At 44.3% G+C, this 16578-nt stretch overlaps 1 protein-coding gene across 18 annotated transcripts in view; it reads right to left on the bottom strand.

Moving 5' to 3' along the window:
- Positions 1–16578, bottom strand: part of SLC11A2 (solute carrier family 11 member 2) — an 81213-nt gene that overhangs the window by 36099 nt on the left and 28536 nt on the right. For 17 of the 18 annotated variants that reach the window (XR_016216733.1, XR_016216726.1, XR_016216730.1 and 14 more), the window contains exons 2-5: positions 4793–4864; positions 2889–3037; positions 1190–1315; positions 65–184 (exon numbers count right to left, since the gene is read on the bottom strand). Coding sequence is in view for 8 of the 18 variants with exons in the window: in XM_089308347.1 (XP_089164473.1) it covers positions 65–184; positions 1190–1315; positions 2889–3037; positions 4793–4864 (467 nt within the window). In the remaining 10 variants the exon portion in view is untranslated. Of the gene's footprint in view, positions 1–64; positions 185–867; positions 1004–1189; positions 1316–2888; positions 3038–4792; positions 4865–16578 lie in introns of those variants that run through there. The other variant, XM_089308352.1, reaches the window with a different exon arrangement.

Here is a 16578-nt window from a genome sequence, read left to right on the forward strand (position 1 = left end):
CATATTTTCAGACCCACAGGTTCATCTGATGTGGATGAGACACAAAGGACAGTCTGATGCTCACCTTGGGATAGTGACGATGACACACTTCAGCAAGATGCAGCCCAGTGACCACTCCCAGTCTAGCAGCAAGGCGCTGGAGCAGCAGCCCCACAATGGTGGCCAACAGAAGGACCCAGAGCAACTACAAAGACCAAAATCCCACACAACACTCGTTAGACAACTGGGTTTTCTAGTCTGGCTGCTTGGCAAGACAGGGAAACTGTGTGTAAGAAAGAGCTCAGGTCAAGAATCAAATGACCTGAGTTCTGTATTAGGCTCTGCACATGGAAGACCAGAATAGAGTTATTGGCTCCTGGCTTCAACCTATTCCAGACCCAGCAGCTGCGGCCATTTTGGGAGTAAACCAGCAGATGGAAGGTATCCTCAGCACCCCTTCTCTCTGTCACTCTGCCTTTCAAATAAATATAAACTTTTATTTTTTTAAAATGAAAGAGGGTAGGCATTTTAGCCTAGTAGTCAGGATGCTGGTTAAGATGTCCATGTTCCATCTTAGAAAGCCTGGGTTCAAGTTTCAGCTCTACTCTTGATTCTATCTCCCTCCTGAGTACATCCTGGGAGGTAGCAGGCAATGACTTGAGAATTTGAGTCCCTGCCACCTACGTGGGAGACTTACATTAAGTTCTCAGTTCCCAGCTTTGTCCTGGCCCAGTCCCAGCTTTGCAGGCATTTTGTAGTGAGCCAGCAAAACAGAGGTCTCTGTAACTGTCTCTCTTTGCCTCTCAAATAATTTTTAAAAAATCTTTTTTTAAAGGGGACAGGGGAAGCAGGGTCAAGACCAAATGTTCAGCCGGCACCACAGCTCACTTGGCTAATCCTCTGCCTGTAGCGCCGGCACCCCAGGTTCTAGTCCCGGTTGCTCCTCTTCCAGTCCAGCTCTCTGCTGTGGCCCAGGAAGGCAGTGGAGGATGGCCCAAGTCCTTGGGCCCTGCACCTGCATGGAAGACCAGGAGGAAGCACCTGGCTCCTGGCTTTGGATCGGCGCAGCGCGCTGGCTGTAGCACACCAGCCAAGCGGCCATCTGGGGGGCGAACCAACAGAAAAAAGGAAGACTTTTCTCTCTGTCTTTCTCTCACTGTCTAACTCTGCCTGTCCAAAAAAAAAAAAAAAAAAAAGACCAAATGTTCACCTTAAACCCAGCCACTGCTCCAGACTGCAAATCAGATTCAATGTTTCCTGGATCCAGGTAGGCAATGCTCATGAGAAATCCTGGTCCGGTGAAAGCCCAGAGTTTACGAAAGCTAAAACAAGAGTGCTGCACAAAACAAGAAAAGAATAAAGTGATTGTCCACTCTAACTACTGAACTGATCTGCTGTTGTTTATCACATACAAAGCAGCTTTACCAGAACAAAGGATTGAAGATACCGGGTACTGTGTGTGCTGGAGTTTCACTTCCCTCTTACCCACTTTTTATCACCTGGCCACATCTCATCCAAGTGAGTGCCCTTCTGTCACTATCAGCATCTTCATGAGCATCTCACACTAAAGACAGCATAGTGGCTGGCGCCGTGGCTCAACAGGCTAATCCTCTGCCTAGCGGCACCGGCACACCGGGTTCTAGTCCCGGTCGGGGCACCGGATTCTGTCCCGGTTGCCCCCCTTCCAGGCCAGCTCTCTGCTGTGGCCAGGGAGTGCAGTGGAGGATGGCCCAAGTACTTGGGCCCTGAACCCCATGGGAGACCAGGATCAGCGCGGTGCGCCGGCCGCGGCAGCCATTGGAGGGTGAACCAACGGCAAAGGTATTCCTTTCTCTCTGTCTCTCTCTCTCACTATCCACTCGGCCTGTCAAAAAAAAAAAAAAAAAAAGACAGCATAGTAATCAATACCAAGGCAAGTATTTCACACAGCAATTAAGGTGCCACTTGGGATACCCACATCATACATCAGAGCTGGGTTCGAGTCTCAGCTCTGCTTCTGATACCAGCTTCTTGCTACCGCACACCCTGGGAAGCAGTAGGAAAATGGCAGTAGGATAATGATTTAAGAACTTGGCTTGCTCCATTCATGCTTGGGACACAGACTGAGATCCAGAACCCTGGCTTTGGCCTGGCCCAGGTCTGGCTGTTGCAGGCATTTGGGAAGTAAAACAGAAGATGGAAAATCCTTCTCTCTGCCTTTCAAATAAATAAAAAATTAAATTAAAACTTAAGAAGTTTGAAGTTAAAAAAAATCAGTACATCGGTTTCTTTCAAATATATAAATAAAATTTTTAAATGTTTGAACTTAAAAAAATAAATCAGTACCTCTGAACCAATCACTACTAAAAATGTGAAAAGAGCAACCTTTTAAAAAGGAAAGACTTGGGCAGGCCTTTGGAGTATTTGTCTATATCCTGCCTCAGTGAACCTGGGTTAGATACCTAGCCCTGGCTGCTGATCCTGGCTTCTGTGAGAAGCACCAGTGATAGCTCAAGCAACTGGGTTCCCAGCTCCCACACAGGAGACCTGGATTGCATTTCCTGCTCCTGGCTTCAGCTTCAGCCTTGGCCCAATCCCCACCATTGGGGGCATTTGGGGAACGAACCAGTGGATGAGAGATTCTTCTTTCTCATCTATTGTTCCTCTCTCTACCTCTCAAAAACATTTTTTAAACAATAATAAGTAATAGAATCATGTAATTCATACTTTCCTCATCAAAAAATACTCAGCACTGCCACCAAGCAACTGTTTCCGAGGTCCTCCTTTGGCTTACAATTCTCTTTATTCTGATTACAGAACTGCAGGCTTCAGAGACGACTTGACATCGTTCAGCTGAGACCCCCAGCAGCTCTCTCACTCCCAGGCTTTTCCCAGACCACAGTGTGCTCCTCCAAGGACCTGTCACTAACCTGCTCTTCAGGAATTGGGATCTTCTCATCAAAGTAAGTGGCGAAGGGCTCCCCTGCATGCCCAGTGGACTGCGGAAGAGAGGAGTGACTATAGGCAGAGTTGATGACACCAAGACTGGCAGCGTCCCCATGGTCTCCAGATGCATTGTCTGAATTCACAGATTGGAGGAAAAATTAATAAAAAAGAACAAAATATGCCAACTTCTCCTTACCAAAACTACATATTCTTAATACCTAAACACACAAAACATGAACCTGATGCTAGTTCAATTTATTTTTAACATTTATTTTTATCTATATTTTAAAATGAATTTATTTCAATAGGAAATATATTCACATTGCTAAAAACCCAAGAAGTACAAAACAACTTGCACTAAACAAGCCCCCTTTCACCTTTCTTCTCTCACTCAGCTCAGGATCAGTTTTAACTCTCATTCAACGATGCTTTTCCTACTTCTACACCCCTATTTCTATTTGGTAATTTTTAGAATTATTTCATCCTCTTCTAAAAACACTGACAAGTAGAGTACAAAATAAAACATTCCCAGACAAGACCCACTGGTCACCTAAAATCCTAACTTTTAAAAGAAAGAACTAGGTTAGTTTAGCAGAATGTCTTCCTCAGGATTCGGTAGAATTTACTCACAGTCCTTGGACATTACTTCCCTCAGGCCTCTCAAAAAATGTGGAAGCTCAGGATGAAATCTGAAGCTTCAGGGAAACCACTGAGCTGGAGCCCTTCACTTCCTGGCTCAGACCTACTGTGAAGAGCTGTCAACACCCTCGTGACCAGGGGGCACTTCTCAGGCTGCTATCAGTGTCTCCCAAGTCCTGCATTTTACAGCTAATCCTAAATGCAGGGAGGGCAAAGGTCTGGGTGAGAGGGGCTAATCTTTCAGAAATATACAAAGTCCAGTATGCTGCAGTCATCAAATGGCTACTTTGATCCCTGTATTTACAATAAGTCCTTACAACCTCCAGTTCACGGGGAGGAGGACAGCTTTTTTTCTATAGGGAGCCGACCCACAGCACCTTAATTAAGTAGCTCTTTGTTAACAGAATTTATAGACAAGGAATGAAAGGTTCTAAAGGGAAGCTCAGATTTAGGAAGGATTAGTCAAATCACTCAAGATAGTTACAATAAAATATGAAGTATAATACATTCACCCTGTATACTACAGCTCCAAACATTTCTGAAACATCAGAAAATATCAGGGGCCTATGTTGTGGTATGGGTTAAGCCTCCACCTTCAGTGCCAGCAACCCATTTGGGCACCGGTTCAACTCTCAGCTCTCTACTTCCAATCCTGCTCTCAAATCCCCCTGGGAAAGCCATGGGAGATGGCCCAAGTACTTGGGCTCCTGCACTAACATGAGAGACCCAGAAGAAGCAACTGACTCCTGACTTTGGCCTGGCCCAGATCTTGACATTGCAACCATTTGGGGAGTGAAGATCTTCCAGGGGAGTGAAGATCTTCCAGCGGATGGAAGACCTCTCTCTCTCTGTATCTCTGCCTTTCAAATAAATAAAATAAGAAAGAAAGGAAGGGAGAGAGGGAGGAGGGAGGGCAAAAAAGGGGAGGGGAGGGGAGGGGAGAGAAAAAGTATCAGGAACAGCCCCTGCACTCCAGAGGTTCTTCAGCCAAGTCTGGGAACAGCACTGCCCTCAAAGGCATCACTGCTTTAGAAAGCAAACTTGTGGCTCACTTAAGCTGGACTCAGAATTACAAATAAGGAAGTTCTTTGTGGTTATAAATCCATTTTCATTTACAGCCTAAGTCATCAGATGGTGACTTCTGAATGACGGTGTTGGAATAGATGACAAGAAAGAAAATATGGTAAATTTCTGTCACACAAATCTAATTCCACATCAAAACTAAGATAATGAGAGAGCTGTAAGTTACCATCTGGCATGTTCTGTTCAGGACCCAACACCATGGTAGAAAGTTGAGTGCCCGAGTTCTTAGAATAGGATTCTGTAAAATAGAAAAGGGAAGGAAAATAAGAGCAAGAGCATACCAACAAGTTCAGAAACAGCATTTTGTTCCTCTGCATAAATGAACCCTTACTGTGTGAAAAGAACAATTCTTCTACTGGATTAGATAACCTAAAAAATAATCAGTTTTCAGAATATGACTGAAAAAACATTTACCAAAAACAGAAAAATCTGAGTCATATTTCTGTTGGTGAGCCTTCAAAACCAGACTGAAAAGACATTTTAGTGGCACAAGCAAATACTTTGTAAGAAGCACCCACAGAGAGACTATGAGATATTACCCAGTGCATGTCTCTGTCTCCAGACTATCCCAACTATCGTGATTTCCTAAGATGTATAGCACGCTCTGCTCTGCCTAACAAACCTTCTAGAAAGGCGAGAAAAAGCTCTACACCAGGGCCGGCGCCGCGGCTCACTAGGCTAATCCTCCGCCTAGCGGCGCCGGCACACCGGGTTCTAGTCCCGGTCGGGACGCCGGATTGCCCCTCTTCCAGGCCAGCTCTCTGCTGTGGCCAGGGAGTGCCGTGGAGGATGGCCCAGGTGCTTGGGCCCTGCACCCCATGGGAAACCAGGAAAAGCACCTGGCTCCTGGCTCCTGCCATCGGATCAGCGCGGTGCGCCGGCCACGGCGGCCATTGGAGGGTGAACCAACGGCAAAGGAAGACCTTTCTCTCTCTCTCTCTCTCTCACTGTCCACTCTGCCTGTCAAAAAAAAAAAAAAAAAAAAGCTCTACACCAGGATACTAGTGGTGGAGGGAGAGACTTCAGTCATCACATTCCAGGTGGCATTCTCCAGCCCTCTGACAACTGGGTGCCTCTCCCTCGGCCTAGCCCCTCCCGGACCCTCAGGGAGAGCTGAGACACCAGCAAGACTAGGCCTGAGCTACTGACGCCAGCACTTATCTAGGTCCTGCAGGGAGCAACCTGCAAGGGGCAAGATGGGTCCAGGAGAGGACTCAGATACCCAGCATCTTGCTGGGTTAAGTGTAACTGGGGGGAAGAGGAGAATACTGGTGAGGACATCGGGCCATACATTCCCCAGTCAGCCTCACCAATAAGGCTAATTTTTGAAATTTTGATCCATTGGAATATCTTCTCAGTTGATTTCACATTTAGATAGGAAGAACAAAGTAACATTTACTGATACCCTTCCCCTTAAATGCCAACAGTTACCATCCTACTGAAAAAGTGACAAAGCCTCCCCGTGGCCATCATTCATTGCTTAAATAACAGTCACTTTCCACCCTCCTGGTGCTCCTATCTGAAATCAACACTCCTCGACTTTCTTTTTTGGAGAATCTTTCTACCTACAAACATATGCTACAACTATCTTACAGAATTGTAGAATTTACACCTCAAAGGGGTTTTTAGGTATCACCTACCTTCCGAGGTATAAAACAAACCATGGGCTCTGTGATAAAAGTTAAACCATCTGAGATGGCCGCATTTGATACCACAGTGGCTGGGGCCGAGTCTCACCTCTGCTTCTAGTCTAGTTTCCTGCTAATGCCCATGCCAGGCAGCAGATAATAGCCAAATTGCATGGGTCTCTGCCACCCATGCTGGAGGCCCAGATGGAGTTCTTGGCTCCTGGCTTCAGCCTGTCTCAACCCCAGCTACTGTGTTGGGGAGTAAACAAGTGAATGGAAGAGCTCTCATTGTCTCTTTCTCTACTTCCCCTGACTGTCACTCTGCCTTTCAAATAAATAAATCCTTTTAAAAAAATACCACCTCCTGCATTTGGAAAACAAATACCAATAACAGTATTGTAACAATTAGCCACATCTCTTCTGCCTGGCTAAACACTGGCCAACAGACCCCAATAACACTGACTAAATCCGACTGCTTAAAGGCTAGTGACAATAGCACCTCACCTAAATAGGGTTTGTTTATCTGACTGCTCACTTGGATTCCAACCACAACACAGTCCCTTGGCTTCCCAAAGCCTTTTTATTTTGGTTTTATACATAATTCTAATAAGACAGGGTATCAGGTTATCTTAATTCACAATAAATTAAGAAAGCACAGGCACCACCATTGTGGCACAGTGGGTTATGCTGCCATTTGCAATGCCAGCATCCCACATGAGTGCTGGTTCCTATCCCCGCTGCTTCACTTTCAATCGAGCTCCCTGCTAATGTGCCTGGGAAAACAGCAGGAGATGGCCCAAGTATTTGAGTTCTTGCACACATGTGGGACACTTGGATGCAGCTTCTGGCTCCTGATCCAGCCCCAGCCATTGTATCCACTTAGGGAATGAACCATGGTTGGAAGATCTCTCTTTTTCCCCTCTCTGTCAAATAAATAATCTATAAAAATAATTAAGAAAGTTGGCCGGCGCCGCGGCTCACTAGGCTAATCCTCCGCCTAGCGGCGCCGGCACACCGGGTTCTAGTCCCGGTCGGGGCGCCGGATTCTGTCCCGGTTGCCCCTCTTCCAGGCCAGCCCTCTGCTGTGGCCAGGGAGTGCAGTGGAGGATGGCCCAGGTGCTTGGGCCCTGCACCCCATGGGAGACCAGGAAAAGCACCTGGCTCCTGGCTCCTGCCATCGGATCAGCGCGGTGCGCCGGTCGCAGCGCGCCAGCCGCGGCGGCCATTGGAGGGTGAACCAACGGCAAAGGAAGACCTTTCTCTCTGTCTCTCTCTCTCTCACTGTCCACTCTGTCTGTCAAAATAAAAAAAAAAAAAAAAAAAAATAATTAAGAAAGTCGGTCAGTCAAAGGGAGAGGGAGGGAGAATGGGAATATCATTGTATTCTTAGAATTGTATCAATGAACTATACTGAACCTGTTAAAAACTAAAAAGAAGAAGAAGAAGAAGAGAGAGAGAGAAAAAAAACTGCAGGGGCCAGCCTGTGGTATAGAAGGTTAAGCTGCCACCTGCAGCACTGGTATCCCATGTGGACATGGGTTAGAGTCTTAGCTGCTCCACTTCTGATCCAGCTCCCTGTTAATGCACATAGGAAAGCAGCAGCAGATGTCTCAAGTGCTTGGGCCCCTGTACCCATGTGGAAGACCAACAAGCTCCTGGCTCCTGGCTTCAGCCTGGCCCAGCCCTGGCTGTTGCCACCATTTGGGGAGTGAACTAGAAGATGGAAGACCTCTCTGTCTGTGTCTCTCCCTCTCTCTGTAATTCTGCCTTTAAAAAAAAAAAAAAAAAAAAAAGCACTGATCAGATCTGGGAACAAAATTCTCACAAGAAAAGAGGAACTTGGCAATTGAAGAATCAGAAAAATTCAGGAAGTACATCAATTAGCCTTAGGGCATTTGGTATGAGACAAAAAGCCCTTCCTGATACTTCAGTCAGTTCCGAGAACATTATTACCAGTACAATAACTAATTTCCAAATGTGGCCCTGATTACCGAGAACTGACTGAACTGGATTGCACAAAAGGAGCAGGACTTTAGCTTAACTGTTAAGATGCTTGCCTCTCATATCAGAGAATCCAGGTTCCATTTCAGCATCCCGCCTCTAGGTTCCTGCTAATGCAGACCCTGGGAGGCAGTGGTGACGGCTCAAATAACGGCTTCTATCACCTACGTGGGAGACCATAGATGGTATTTTGGGCTCACAGCCCTGCCTGAGAGTAGTACAGTCCTGGCTGTTGTGAGCATGCTCACTTGTACCCTCTTTCTCTCTCTCTCCCCCCTCCTTCTCTTTCTGCCTCTCAAGTACATATATGAAAATGAAAAGAGAAAAAAAGAGAAGGCAAGCAGTAACACATTTATCACAAAAATAAATATTAATAAATTGTATATAATTATTAGTGATTCTAATAGTGATTCTAAGTGATCATCCCCGAAGCAAATGTACACAGGGCCGATAAAATACAAGAAGTCTGGCTTTCTCTGAAATCTCAAAAACAAGAAAATGGATACTAGATTCCAACTTTCTCATCAAAATCCCACTGTTTGCAGTGTCTACAAAACAAAACTAGACCAGGGAATAGTCAGTTAAGTTTGCTGTGCTGGACAACACAGACTCCATGAAAATTTAGACACATACAGAAGCACCAAGTCAATATTGACAGTTCTATTCTCTAGGACCGCATCACCAGGTCATTTCAATCATTTCATTACATTAAGGGAAAGATTTCAGAGTTAGGACACAAGCAACCAGAAACAAGTCAGCAATAGTTTAATATTTCTGTTTAACACTGTTTTGATATTTCACCTCACCCACTAAAATAGAGCATTATCTTCTCTTGAATCGAGTAAGACTCCTCCTATCTAACAGCAACCAATAGAAAAAACTGACACTCAGTTAAATAGGAACATTTTATCCCATTCTTATCAAAAGTTGTTTTGAAAGACTGTTTTACAAGACATAAATTCTAATAACATTGCATTACCTGTCTAAAATATCACAAGTCTACAATATCCTTTGATCCACTTACAAAAAACACACAATACCTGTGCAGGGGCGCGGTGAGTTAAGCCATGGCCTATGACACCAGCACCCCATATTAAAGAGGTGGTAAGTCTGCTACTCTGCTTCCAGCTCCCTGTTAATGTACCTGGGAAGGCAGCAAAAGATGGCCCAAGAGTTTAGGTTCCTACCACCCATGCAGGAGATCTGGATGGAGCTCCAGGCTTCAGTCTGGCCCAGACCTGGTTGTTGCAGCCAGTGGAAGACTAAAGCAGAGGACAGAAGATCTATTTCTTTCTATCTCTCTCCCTCTCCCCCCCATCCCTCCCCCCGCGCTTCTCCCTTTCCCCCGTCACTCTTTCAATAAATATATCTTTTTTAAAAAAGATATATGTATCAGGATATTTCCCAGTTTTGTCTATGTTATTAAAAGACCTGGGTATCGAGAAGGGACTGGCTGAATCAACTGTGTACCACAGGAGAAAATACTATGTAACTATTGTGAGTAACACAAATCTATACACTCTGATAGGGGACAATGGTGCCAAGTGAAAAAAAATGAATTTATTGAGCAATATGCTATCATTTATGTAGCAAAAATGAAAAAAACTTGGAGGGAGAACACATACCAGAGTCTCTGCAAAGGATATGCCCAAAGCGTGTAGTAACAGTAGTCCCTTAAGACAAGGAAGGCATGGAGAGCACAAACGAGAAGAGGTAAAGGAAGATCTCTCAGTGAATATACCCTGTCTACCTTTTAGCACTCAAAAAAAAAAAAGTTCTGGGGTAGGCATTGTGGCACAGCAGGTAAAGCCACTGTTTGGGACGCCAGTATCTCAAACAGGAGAGTCTAAGTTAGCTAGAATCTTGATCCACTTCTACCGCAAACAGGAGAGTCTAAGTTAGCTAGAATCTTGGTCCACTTCTACCAGCTTCCTTCTAATGCACACTCTGGGGCACGGCAGGTGATGGCTCCAGTGCTTTGAATCTTACCACCATGCGGGAAACCTGAATTGAGTTCCACTCTTCTGGCTTCATTCTGGCCTAACCCTGGCTACTGCAGGCATATGGAAGATTGAACCAATGACTGGAAGATCTGTTTCTCTGCGTTTCAATTAAAAAAAAGGGGGGAAATAAAAGTTTTACCATGTACACATTTTATTATTTTTTTAAGTTAAAGGTCATATGAATTCACTTAACTTCTCAACAAACACTGGAAGGATATCCAGTTGAACTCTGATAAAGCTGCAATGGATAATCAGAGATCTACAGCTGCCTAACTGGCAGGCATTTACTGCCCTAAGTCTAATTGATAACCACTTTGAGTATCCAAATAGCCATGCTCTGAAAGTATGCTTTGGAAGCACCTGGATGCAAAGAAGCAGAAGCCCCCTGCTCAGAGAAGCATTTCTGGCCTGCCAAATTTGGTTTAGATGTGTTTCTCTGTCATCCTCCAAGGCACCTACTACTTCCCATTATCATTACTCTTGAAATTATCTATTTCCTGATACTATTCTTTCACCATCTCTACAAGTTTGAAATTATATGAAAATTCAAAGTTGAAAACACCAAGTAGCTACAATAAATTCTAAACTCAAATTAATAATAATTCTGTATGTTCTCAGTATTTATAAGAAGTCTGGGGGCTGGCGCTACAAATGCAACAGGTTAAGCTGCAGCCTACAACGCTAGCATCCCATACAGGCACCGGTTTGAGTCATGGCCGCTCCACATCTGATCCAGCTCCCTGCTCATGCACCTTGGAAAGCAGCAGATGATTGCCCAAGTACTTGGTCCCTTTCTACCCATGTGGGAGACCTGGATGGAGTTCCAGGTTCCTGGCTTTGGCTTGGTCCAGCCCTGACCATTACAGCCATTTGGGGAGTGAACCAGCAAATGGAAAATCACTCTCTCTCTAATTCTGTCTTTCAAATAAATAAATAAATCTTTAAATTAAAAAAAAACACAGAACTCTAGAACAATTTGGAGGACAGCCCGAACCTATTTTAACAACTGCTTCCTGGATAGTTTGAAATACTAAATACTAAAACATTGGGGGGGGCCGGCGCCGCAGCTCACTAGGCTAATCCTCCGCCTAGCAGCGCCGGCACACCGGGTTCTAGTCCCGGTCGGGGCGCCGGATTCTGTCCCGGTTGCCCCTCTTCCAGGCCAGCTCTCTGCTGTGGCCAGGGAGTGCAGTGGAGGATGGCCCAGGTGCTTGGGCCCTGCACCCCATGGGAGACCAGGATAAGCACCTGGCTCCTGGCTCCTGCCATCAGATCAGCGCGGTGCGCCGGCCATTGGAGGGTGAACCAACGGCAAAGGAAGACCTTTCTCTCTGTCTCTCTCTCTCACTGTCCACTCTGCCTGTCAAAAAATAAAAAAAAATAAAAATAAAAAATAAAAAAAAAAAACATTGGGGGTAGGGGTAGGTGTTTGCTGCAGTAGTTGAAACACTGCTTGGATGGCTGCACATCACACAGGAGTGCCTCATTTCAGTCTTGACTCAGCTTTCAGTTCCAGCTTCCCACTAAGGCACACCCTGGGAGACAGCAGATGATGGCTCATGGACTTGGGTCCCTATCACCTACCTGGGAGACCCAGATTCAGTGTTTGAGCTCCTGGCTTGGGCCAGGTCCAGCCTCCGCTATTACGGGCTTTTGGAGAGCAAACCAGCACATGAAGATCTCTCTCTGCCTTTCAAATTAAATTAAATAAATATTTTTAAAAATCATATTGTGTATAACAAATATATACAACTCTAATATTTTTGTCTATGGCTAAAAACAAAGTTTGAATTTCAAACAATCTGATTTCTTATAAAATTCCCCTACAGAAAGCAAACACTAAAAACCATTTCACTGATTAGAACTGAAAAAGTCTCCCTAAAATTAACTGTAAGGTTTAGAATTTTTTTTTTCTTGACAGGCAGAGTTAGACAGTGAGAGAGAGAGACAGAGAGAAAGGTCTTCCTTCCGTTGGTTCACTCCCCAAATGGCCACTACGGCCGGCACTGATCTGAAGCCAGGTGCTAGGTGCCTCCTCCTGGTCTCCCATGCAGGTGCAGGGCCCAAGGACTTGGGCCATCCTCCATTGCCTTCCCGGGCCACAGCAGAGAGATGGAGTGGAAGAGGAGCAACCGGGACTAGAACCGGGTGCCCATATGGGATGCCAGCACTACAGGCAGAGGATTAACCAAGTGAACCATGGCACTGGCCCTAGAATGATTTTCAACACAACTCTCTAATTCTTCTCCATTTTTTTCCTCATGTCCTCCATCTCAATAAAATCAAAGACAGCATTAAATAGGGGGAGAAAATAACACAGAGTAACCAAACAAGAGCTTACCTGGAAATGGCTGATTTAACAAATATAAGCAAAAATATTTAAAGCTAAAGCTCTAAATGGTTTCCTCAGTCACTGCTCATTGCCAGAGACATGCTAGTGACAAAGTAGAAATTTCCATCAAGGTTTTAAATGTGATACTCAACAGTTTATTAGAAAATAACAAGGAATCATGAGTTTAGATTACATTTGTCCTAAAGAAAATGTAAATACTTCCAGATCCTTTTAAATTTATCTTTTCTCCAAAGGCCTACTTTAAAACTAAAGCACTAGGGGTTGGCACTGTGGCGTAACAGGTAAAGTCTCTGCCTGCGGTGCAGGCATCCCATATCAGCGCTGGTTCAAGTCCCAGCTATTCCACTTCCGATCTAGTTCTCTGCTATGGCCTGGGAAAGCAGTAGAAGATGGCCCAAGTGCTTGGGCTCCTCTGTGGAAGACTGGAAGAAGCTTCTGATCAGATCAGCTTCAGCCACTGTGTGAACCAGCGTACGGAAGACCTTTCTCTCTCTGCCTCTGCCTCTCTGTAACTCTGCCTTTCAAATGAACAAATAAATCCTTTAAAAAATGACTAAAGTATTTGACTTTCCTTCTAAGTTATTCCTGTTAATCCAACATCTATGCTGGACAAGATGTTTTTCATGGAGGTGAACTCTTGCCCTTTGGATGACTGGAAGACATCGTAATTCTCTGAAATATTCAAGCAGCTCAGAGATACCTGTTTTCTGGACCCATGTATTCTAATAAGAAATATTATGTCACTTTTTTAAAATGTGTTATTATTACTTTGTCCATTTCTCCTTGCTAGGTCAAGGAATATGCAACATCTTTCCATCAAAAATATCTATCCAATTAGTTCTAAACTTAATCTGCTACCAATGGGGGTAAAGAGAAAGCAGCAGCATAGAAAAGCCGATTGGCTTTCCAAGTTATTCTTGAGGAATAAGATCAGAAGTCTGAAATTGTTTTTTCACTTGGGATAAGTCTGTCTTATTTTTTCTTATTAAAATGAATTTTCTGTTATAAAATGAAAAGATACAAAAAAGACAAGATGAAGACTGACTGTATCTAAAGCATGACAGAAGAAAAAACGTGAAATGGCCCTCTGGTAAGTGTTAGCTTAAGGAAAAGGCCTCAGAAATAATCCACTCTACCTAAGCGGGCAACATTAGACATCTGCCTTTAATCAAAAGCCACACAAACACACATACTTCATAAAGTGCCAGCAGTGTGCTCTTCTAAATGCACTTAACACGAACTGGCCTCTCCCCCAACCCCGTCACGATGGTCACTGAGACAGGAGCTCAGCTTGCTCTTCGTTTAATTAACTTTGCATACCAAAACAACAACCAAAATTACAGACCTCTTACTCCATCTCCCAGAGAGCCACAACTCCAGCTGAACACCAAATGTGCTGGTGGGCTTTTGAGTCTTTCTTGTTAGGTGAAAGAAACACTTGCCATTGAAATACACAAAGAAAGAAGAAGAAAGATAATATTCAGAAGCAAAAAGAGGAGAAGGAGTAAGACATCAGAAGGAGGAGTCCAGCTGATAAGGAAACCAGCTGCCTGGGTGTCAAAGATGATAAGAGAAATGTGCCAAGGTTTCTAAAGGTACTAGCATTTTAGAGCAAAACACATCGCCAACCAGGAACTTCAGTAATGGAAGAGACTGCGACTCAGCAAAGGGGACCCTTCCCTTTCTCTGCTCAGCGCTCTAGCGGCTGCAGCACCTTCCAAACCCCCCGACCACTCACGTGCTGGAGTCACTAAAGTCTGCCTGCCAGTGACTAAGCTTGCCTTTTGTTCCTCCCAACTCCCAGTATGAGCTTCCTCTGAACTTCCTCCTAACTAGAACTTTACAGCAGCTCACTTCCCTTTGGGGGACCAGTCTGGCCCCTTCGCCTGACACCTTCATCCTGAAACCCCAGCTCTGTGAACAAGTTCAAAGACTTATCTCGACTAGAATAATGAAATCCCCTATAAACGAGAATATACATAGCTCTTGCTTCAGAAAAAAAAAATGTTTTGCCCTCACACTACGGTAAGTAGCTTTATCTCTGATAGATATAATGTTAATAGGGGCCCACGCTGTGGCGTAGTAGGTTAAGCCTCAGCTTGTGGTGCCACCATCCCATATGGACACTGGTTTGAGTCCCTGCTAATGGTCTGAGAAAGCAGTGGAGAATGGACCAAGTGCTTGGGCCGCTGTACCCACTTGGGAGACCCGAAGAAGCTCCTGGCTCCTGGCTTCGGACTGGCCCAGCTCCAGCCGTTGCAGCCATTTGGGAAGTGAACCAGCAGATGGAAGACTCCTTCTTCCCTCTGTCTCTCCCTCTCTCTGTAACTCTTCTCTCAAATAAATAATCTTTTTTAAAAAGAATGTTTATCATTAGAGTATATCCAATTCTTTTATTCTAACGATAAATATCAGTTTCTAAATGCAGTTTGACATTAAAAATTTTAAGTACTTTTTTTCTTCTCTTCTGAAAGCAAAGAAAACATATGTAAAGGCAGCTCACACATACTACAAGATTCTCCAGCATCATACACACTTCCTTCTGCTCCTTGGAACCTAACAAAATTGCAATAATTAACTTGTAACCCTCTTTTTTCATTACCCAAGAGTTTTAACAAACACTAGATTCTAAGAGGTGAAACCAAAACAAAGAAAAGCCGCAGACAACATGACCTACCAGCAAGAAGCACAAGGACAAGGCTGAGAAATCCAACTCCCCAATCTGTCTTTACTAGAATCTTTGAACTTTATGCTGCAAAAAGTAAATTAATCTGGCATCCCATGTGGGCACCAGTTCGAGTCCCAGCTGCTCCACTTCTGATCCAGCTCTCTGCCATGGCCTGGGAAAGCAGTAGAAGATGGTCCAAGTTCTTGGTTCCCTGCACATGGGAGACCCAAAAGAAGCTCCTGGCTCCTGGCTTCGGATTGGCTCAGCTCCAGCCATGGCGGCCAATTGAGGAGTGAACCAGAGGATGGAAGACCTCGCTCGCTCTCTGCTTTTCCTTCTCTCCTTGTGTAACTCTGACTTTCAAATAAATAAATAAATAAATCTTTAAAAAAAAAAAAAGAGAAGAGTAAACGATAAATATGCTTTTGTCATTCCTGGACAACTGTTTTATATTCCACTCTCAATGCATTAAAATATATTTTACAATAGATATGTTGTTTAGCTAGGATATTTCTGATGATTGGATGCAGCTTTGTGTCTCCAGGAGCCAATTAATGTTACTTGTTCAATAAATGTTAATTATAAAAAGGATAAATGGTTTCTAGTGAGTGAGACAAACAGGATATAGGTCTTCTAATTCCCCTAATTCTGCCTATTCAAATGCCTCTGACTTCTTTTCCAAATATTTTATTAAAACCAGAGATCATAATGAGAACAATATTGGGGAGGCTCAATACTGCCTCAAACACTCTCTCTAAAGGAGCTACTCCCTTGCTTCCTTATTCAAGAACAAACCGAGAGGTTTCCAAGACACTGTCCTCTGCCCTCAGCAAGTCAACATTCAACTTTCCACGAGAAAGAAGTACTAAGCCGTCTTATTCCAGAGCTAAATAATTAACTCATATCACCCGCACTGCAGCCAAATCTCATCAGAATGCTGCTGCTGCTGCAAGCCGTGTTCTCTGTCATAAATTCACAGTTTCTCACTTTATGATTAATTCCTAATCATGCTACCCATGAAAACAGCAAGAAACAGGAGAATTAAAAGACAAAATGGTCTTCCACTGAATCTCCCAGTTAGCACTAAGAATTTGAGGGGGATTTTTAAGCCCACACTAGTGGCATAAATCTGTCAACAAACCTTGCATATACGCGGTGAGGAGGCAAGAAATACAGATGTCTCATTCAACAGCACCCACCCGGGCTCTTGGGGCTGAAGTCTAATTGGAGGAGACCATTCTCTCACCCCACCTTCACTGAGTCAAAACTGAACCACAGCTGCCCCGTAGCTCAGTGAGT

Source organism: Oryctolagus cuniculus, chromosome 11 (genome assembly GCF_051225735.1).
Source record: "Oryctolagus cuniculus isolate XC-2025 breed Fujian yellow rabbit chromosome 11, ASM5122573v1, whole genome shotgun sequence".
NCBI classification, from domain to species: domain Eukaryota; kingdom Metazoa; phylum Chordata; class Mammalia; order Lagomorpha; family Leporidae; genus Oryctolagus; species Oryctolagus cuniculus.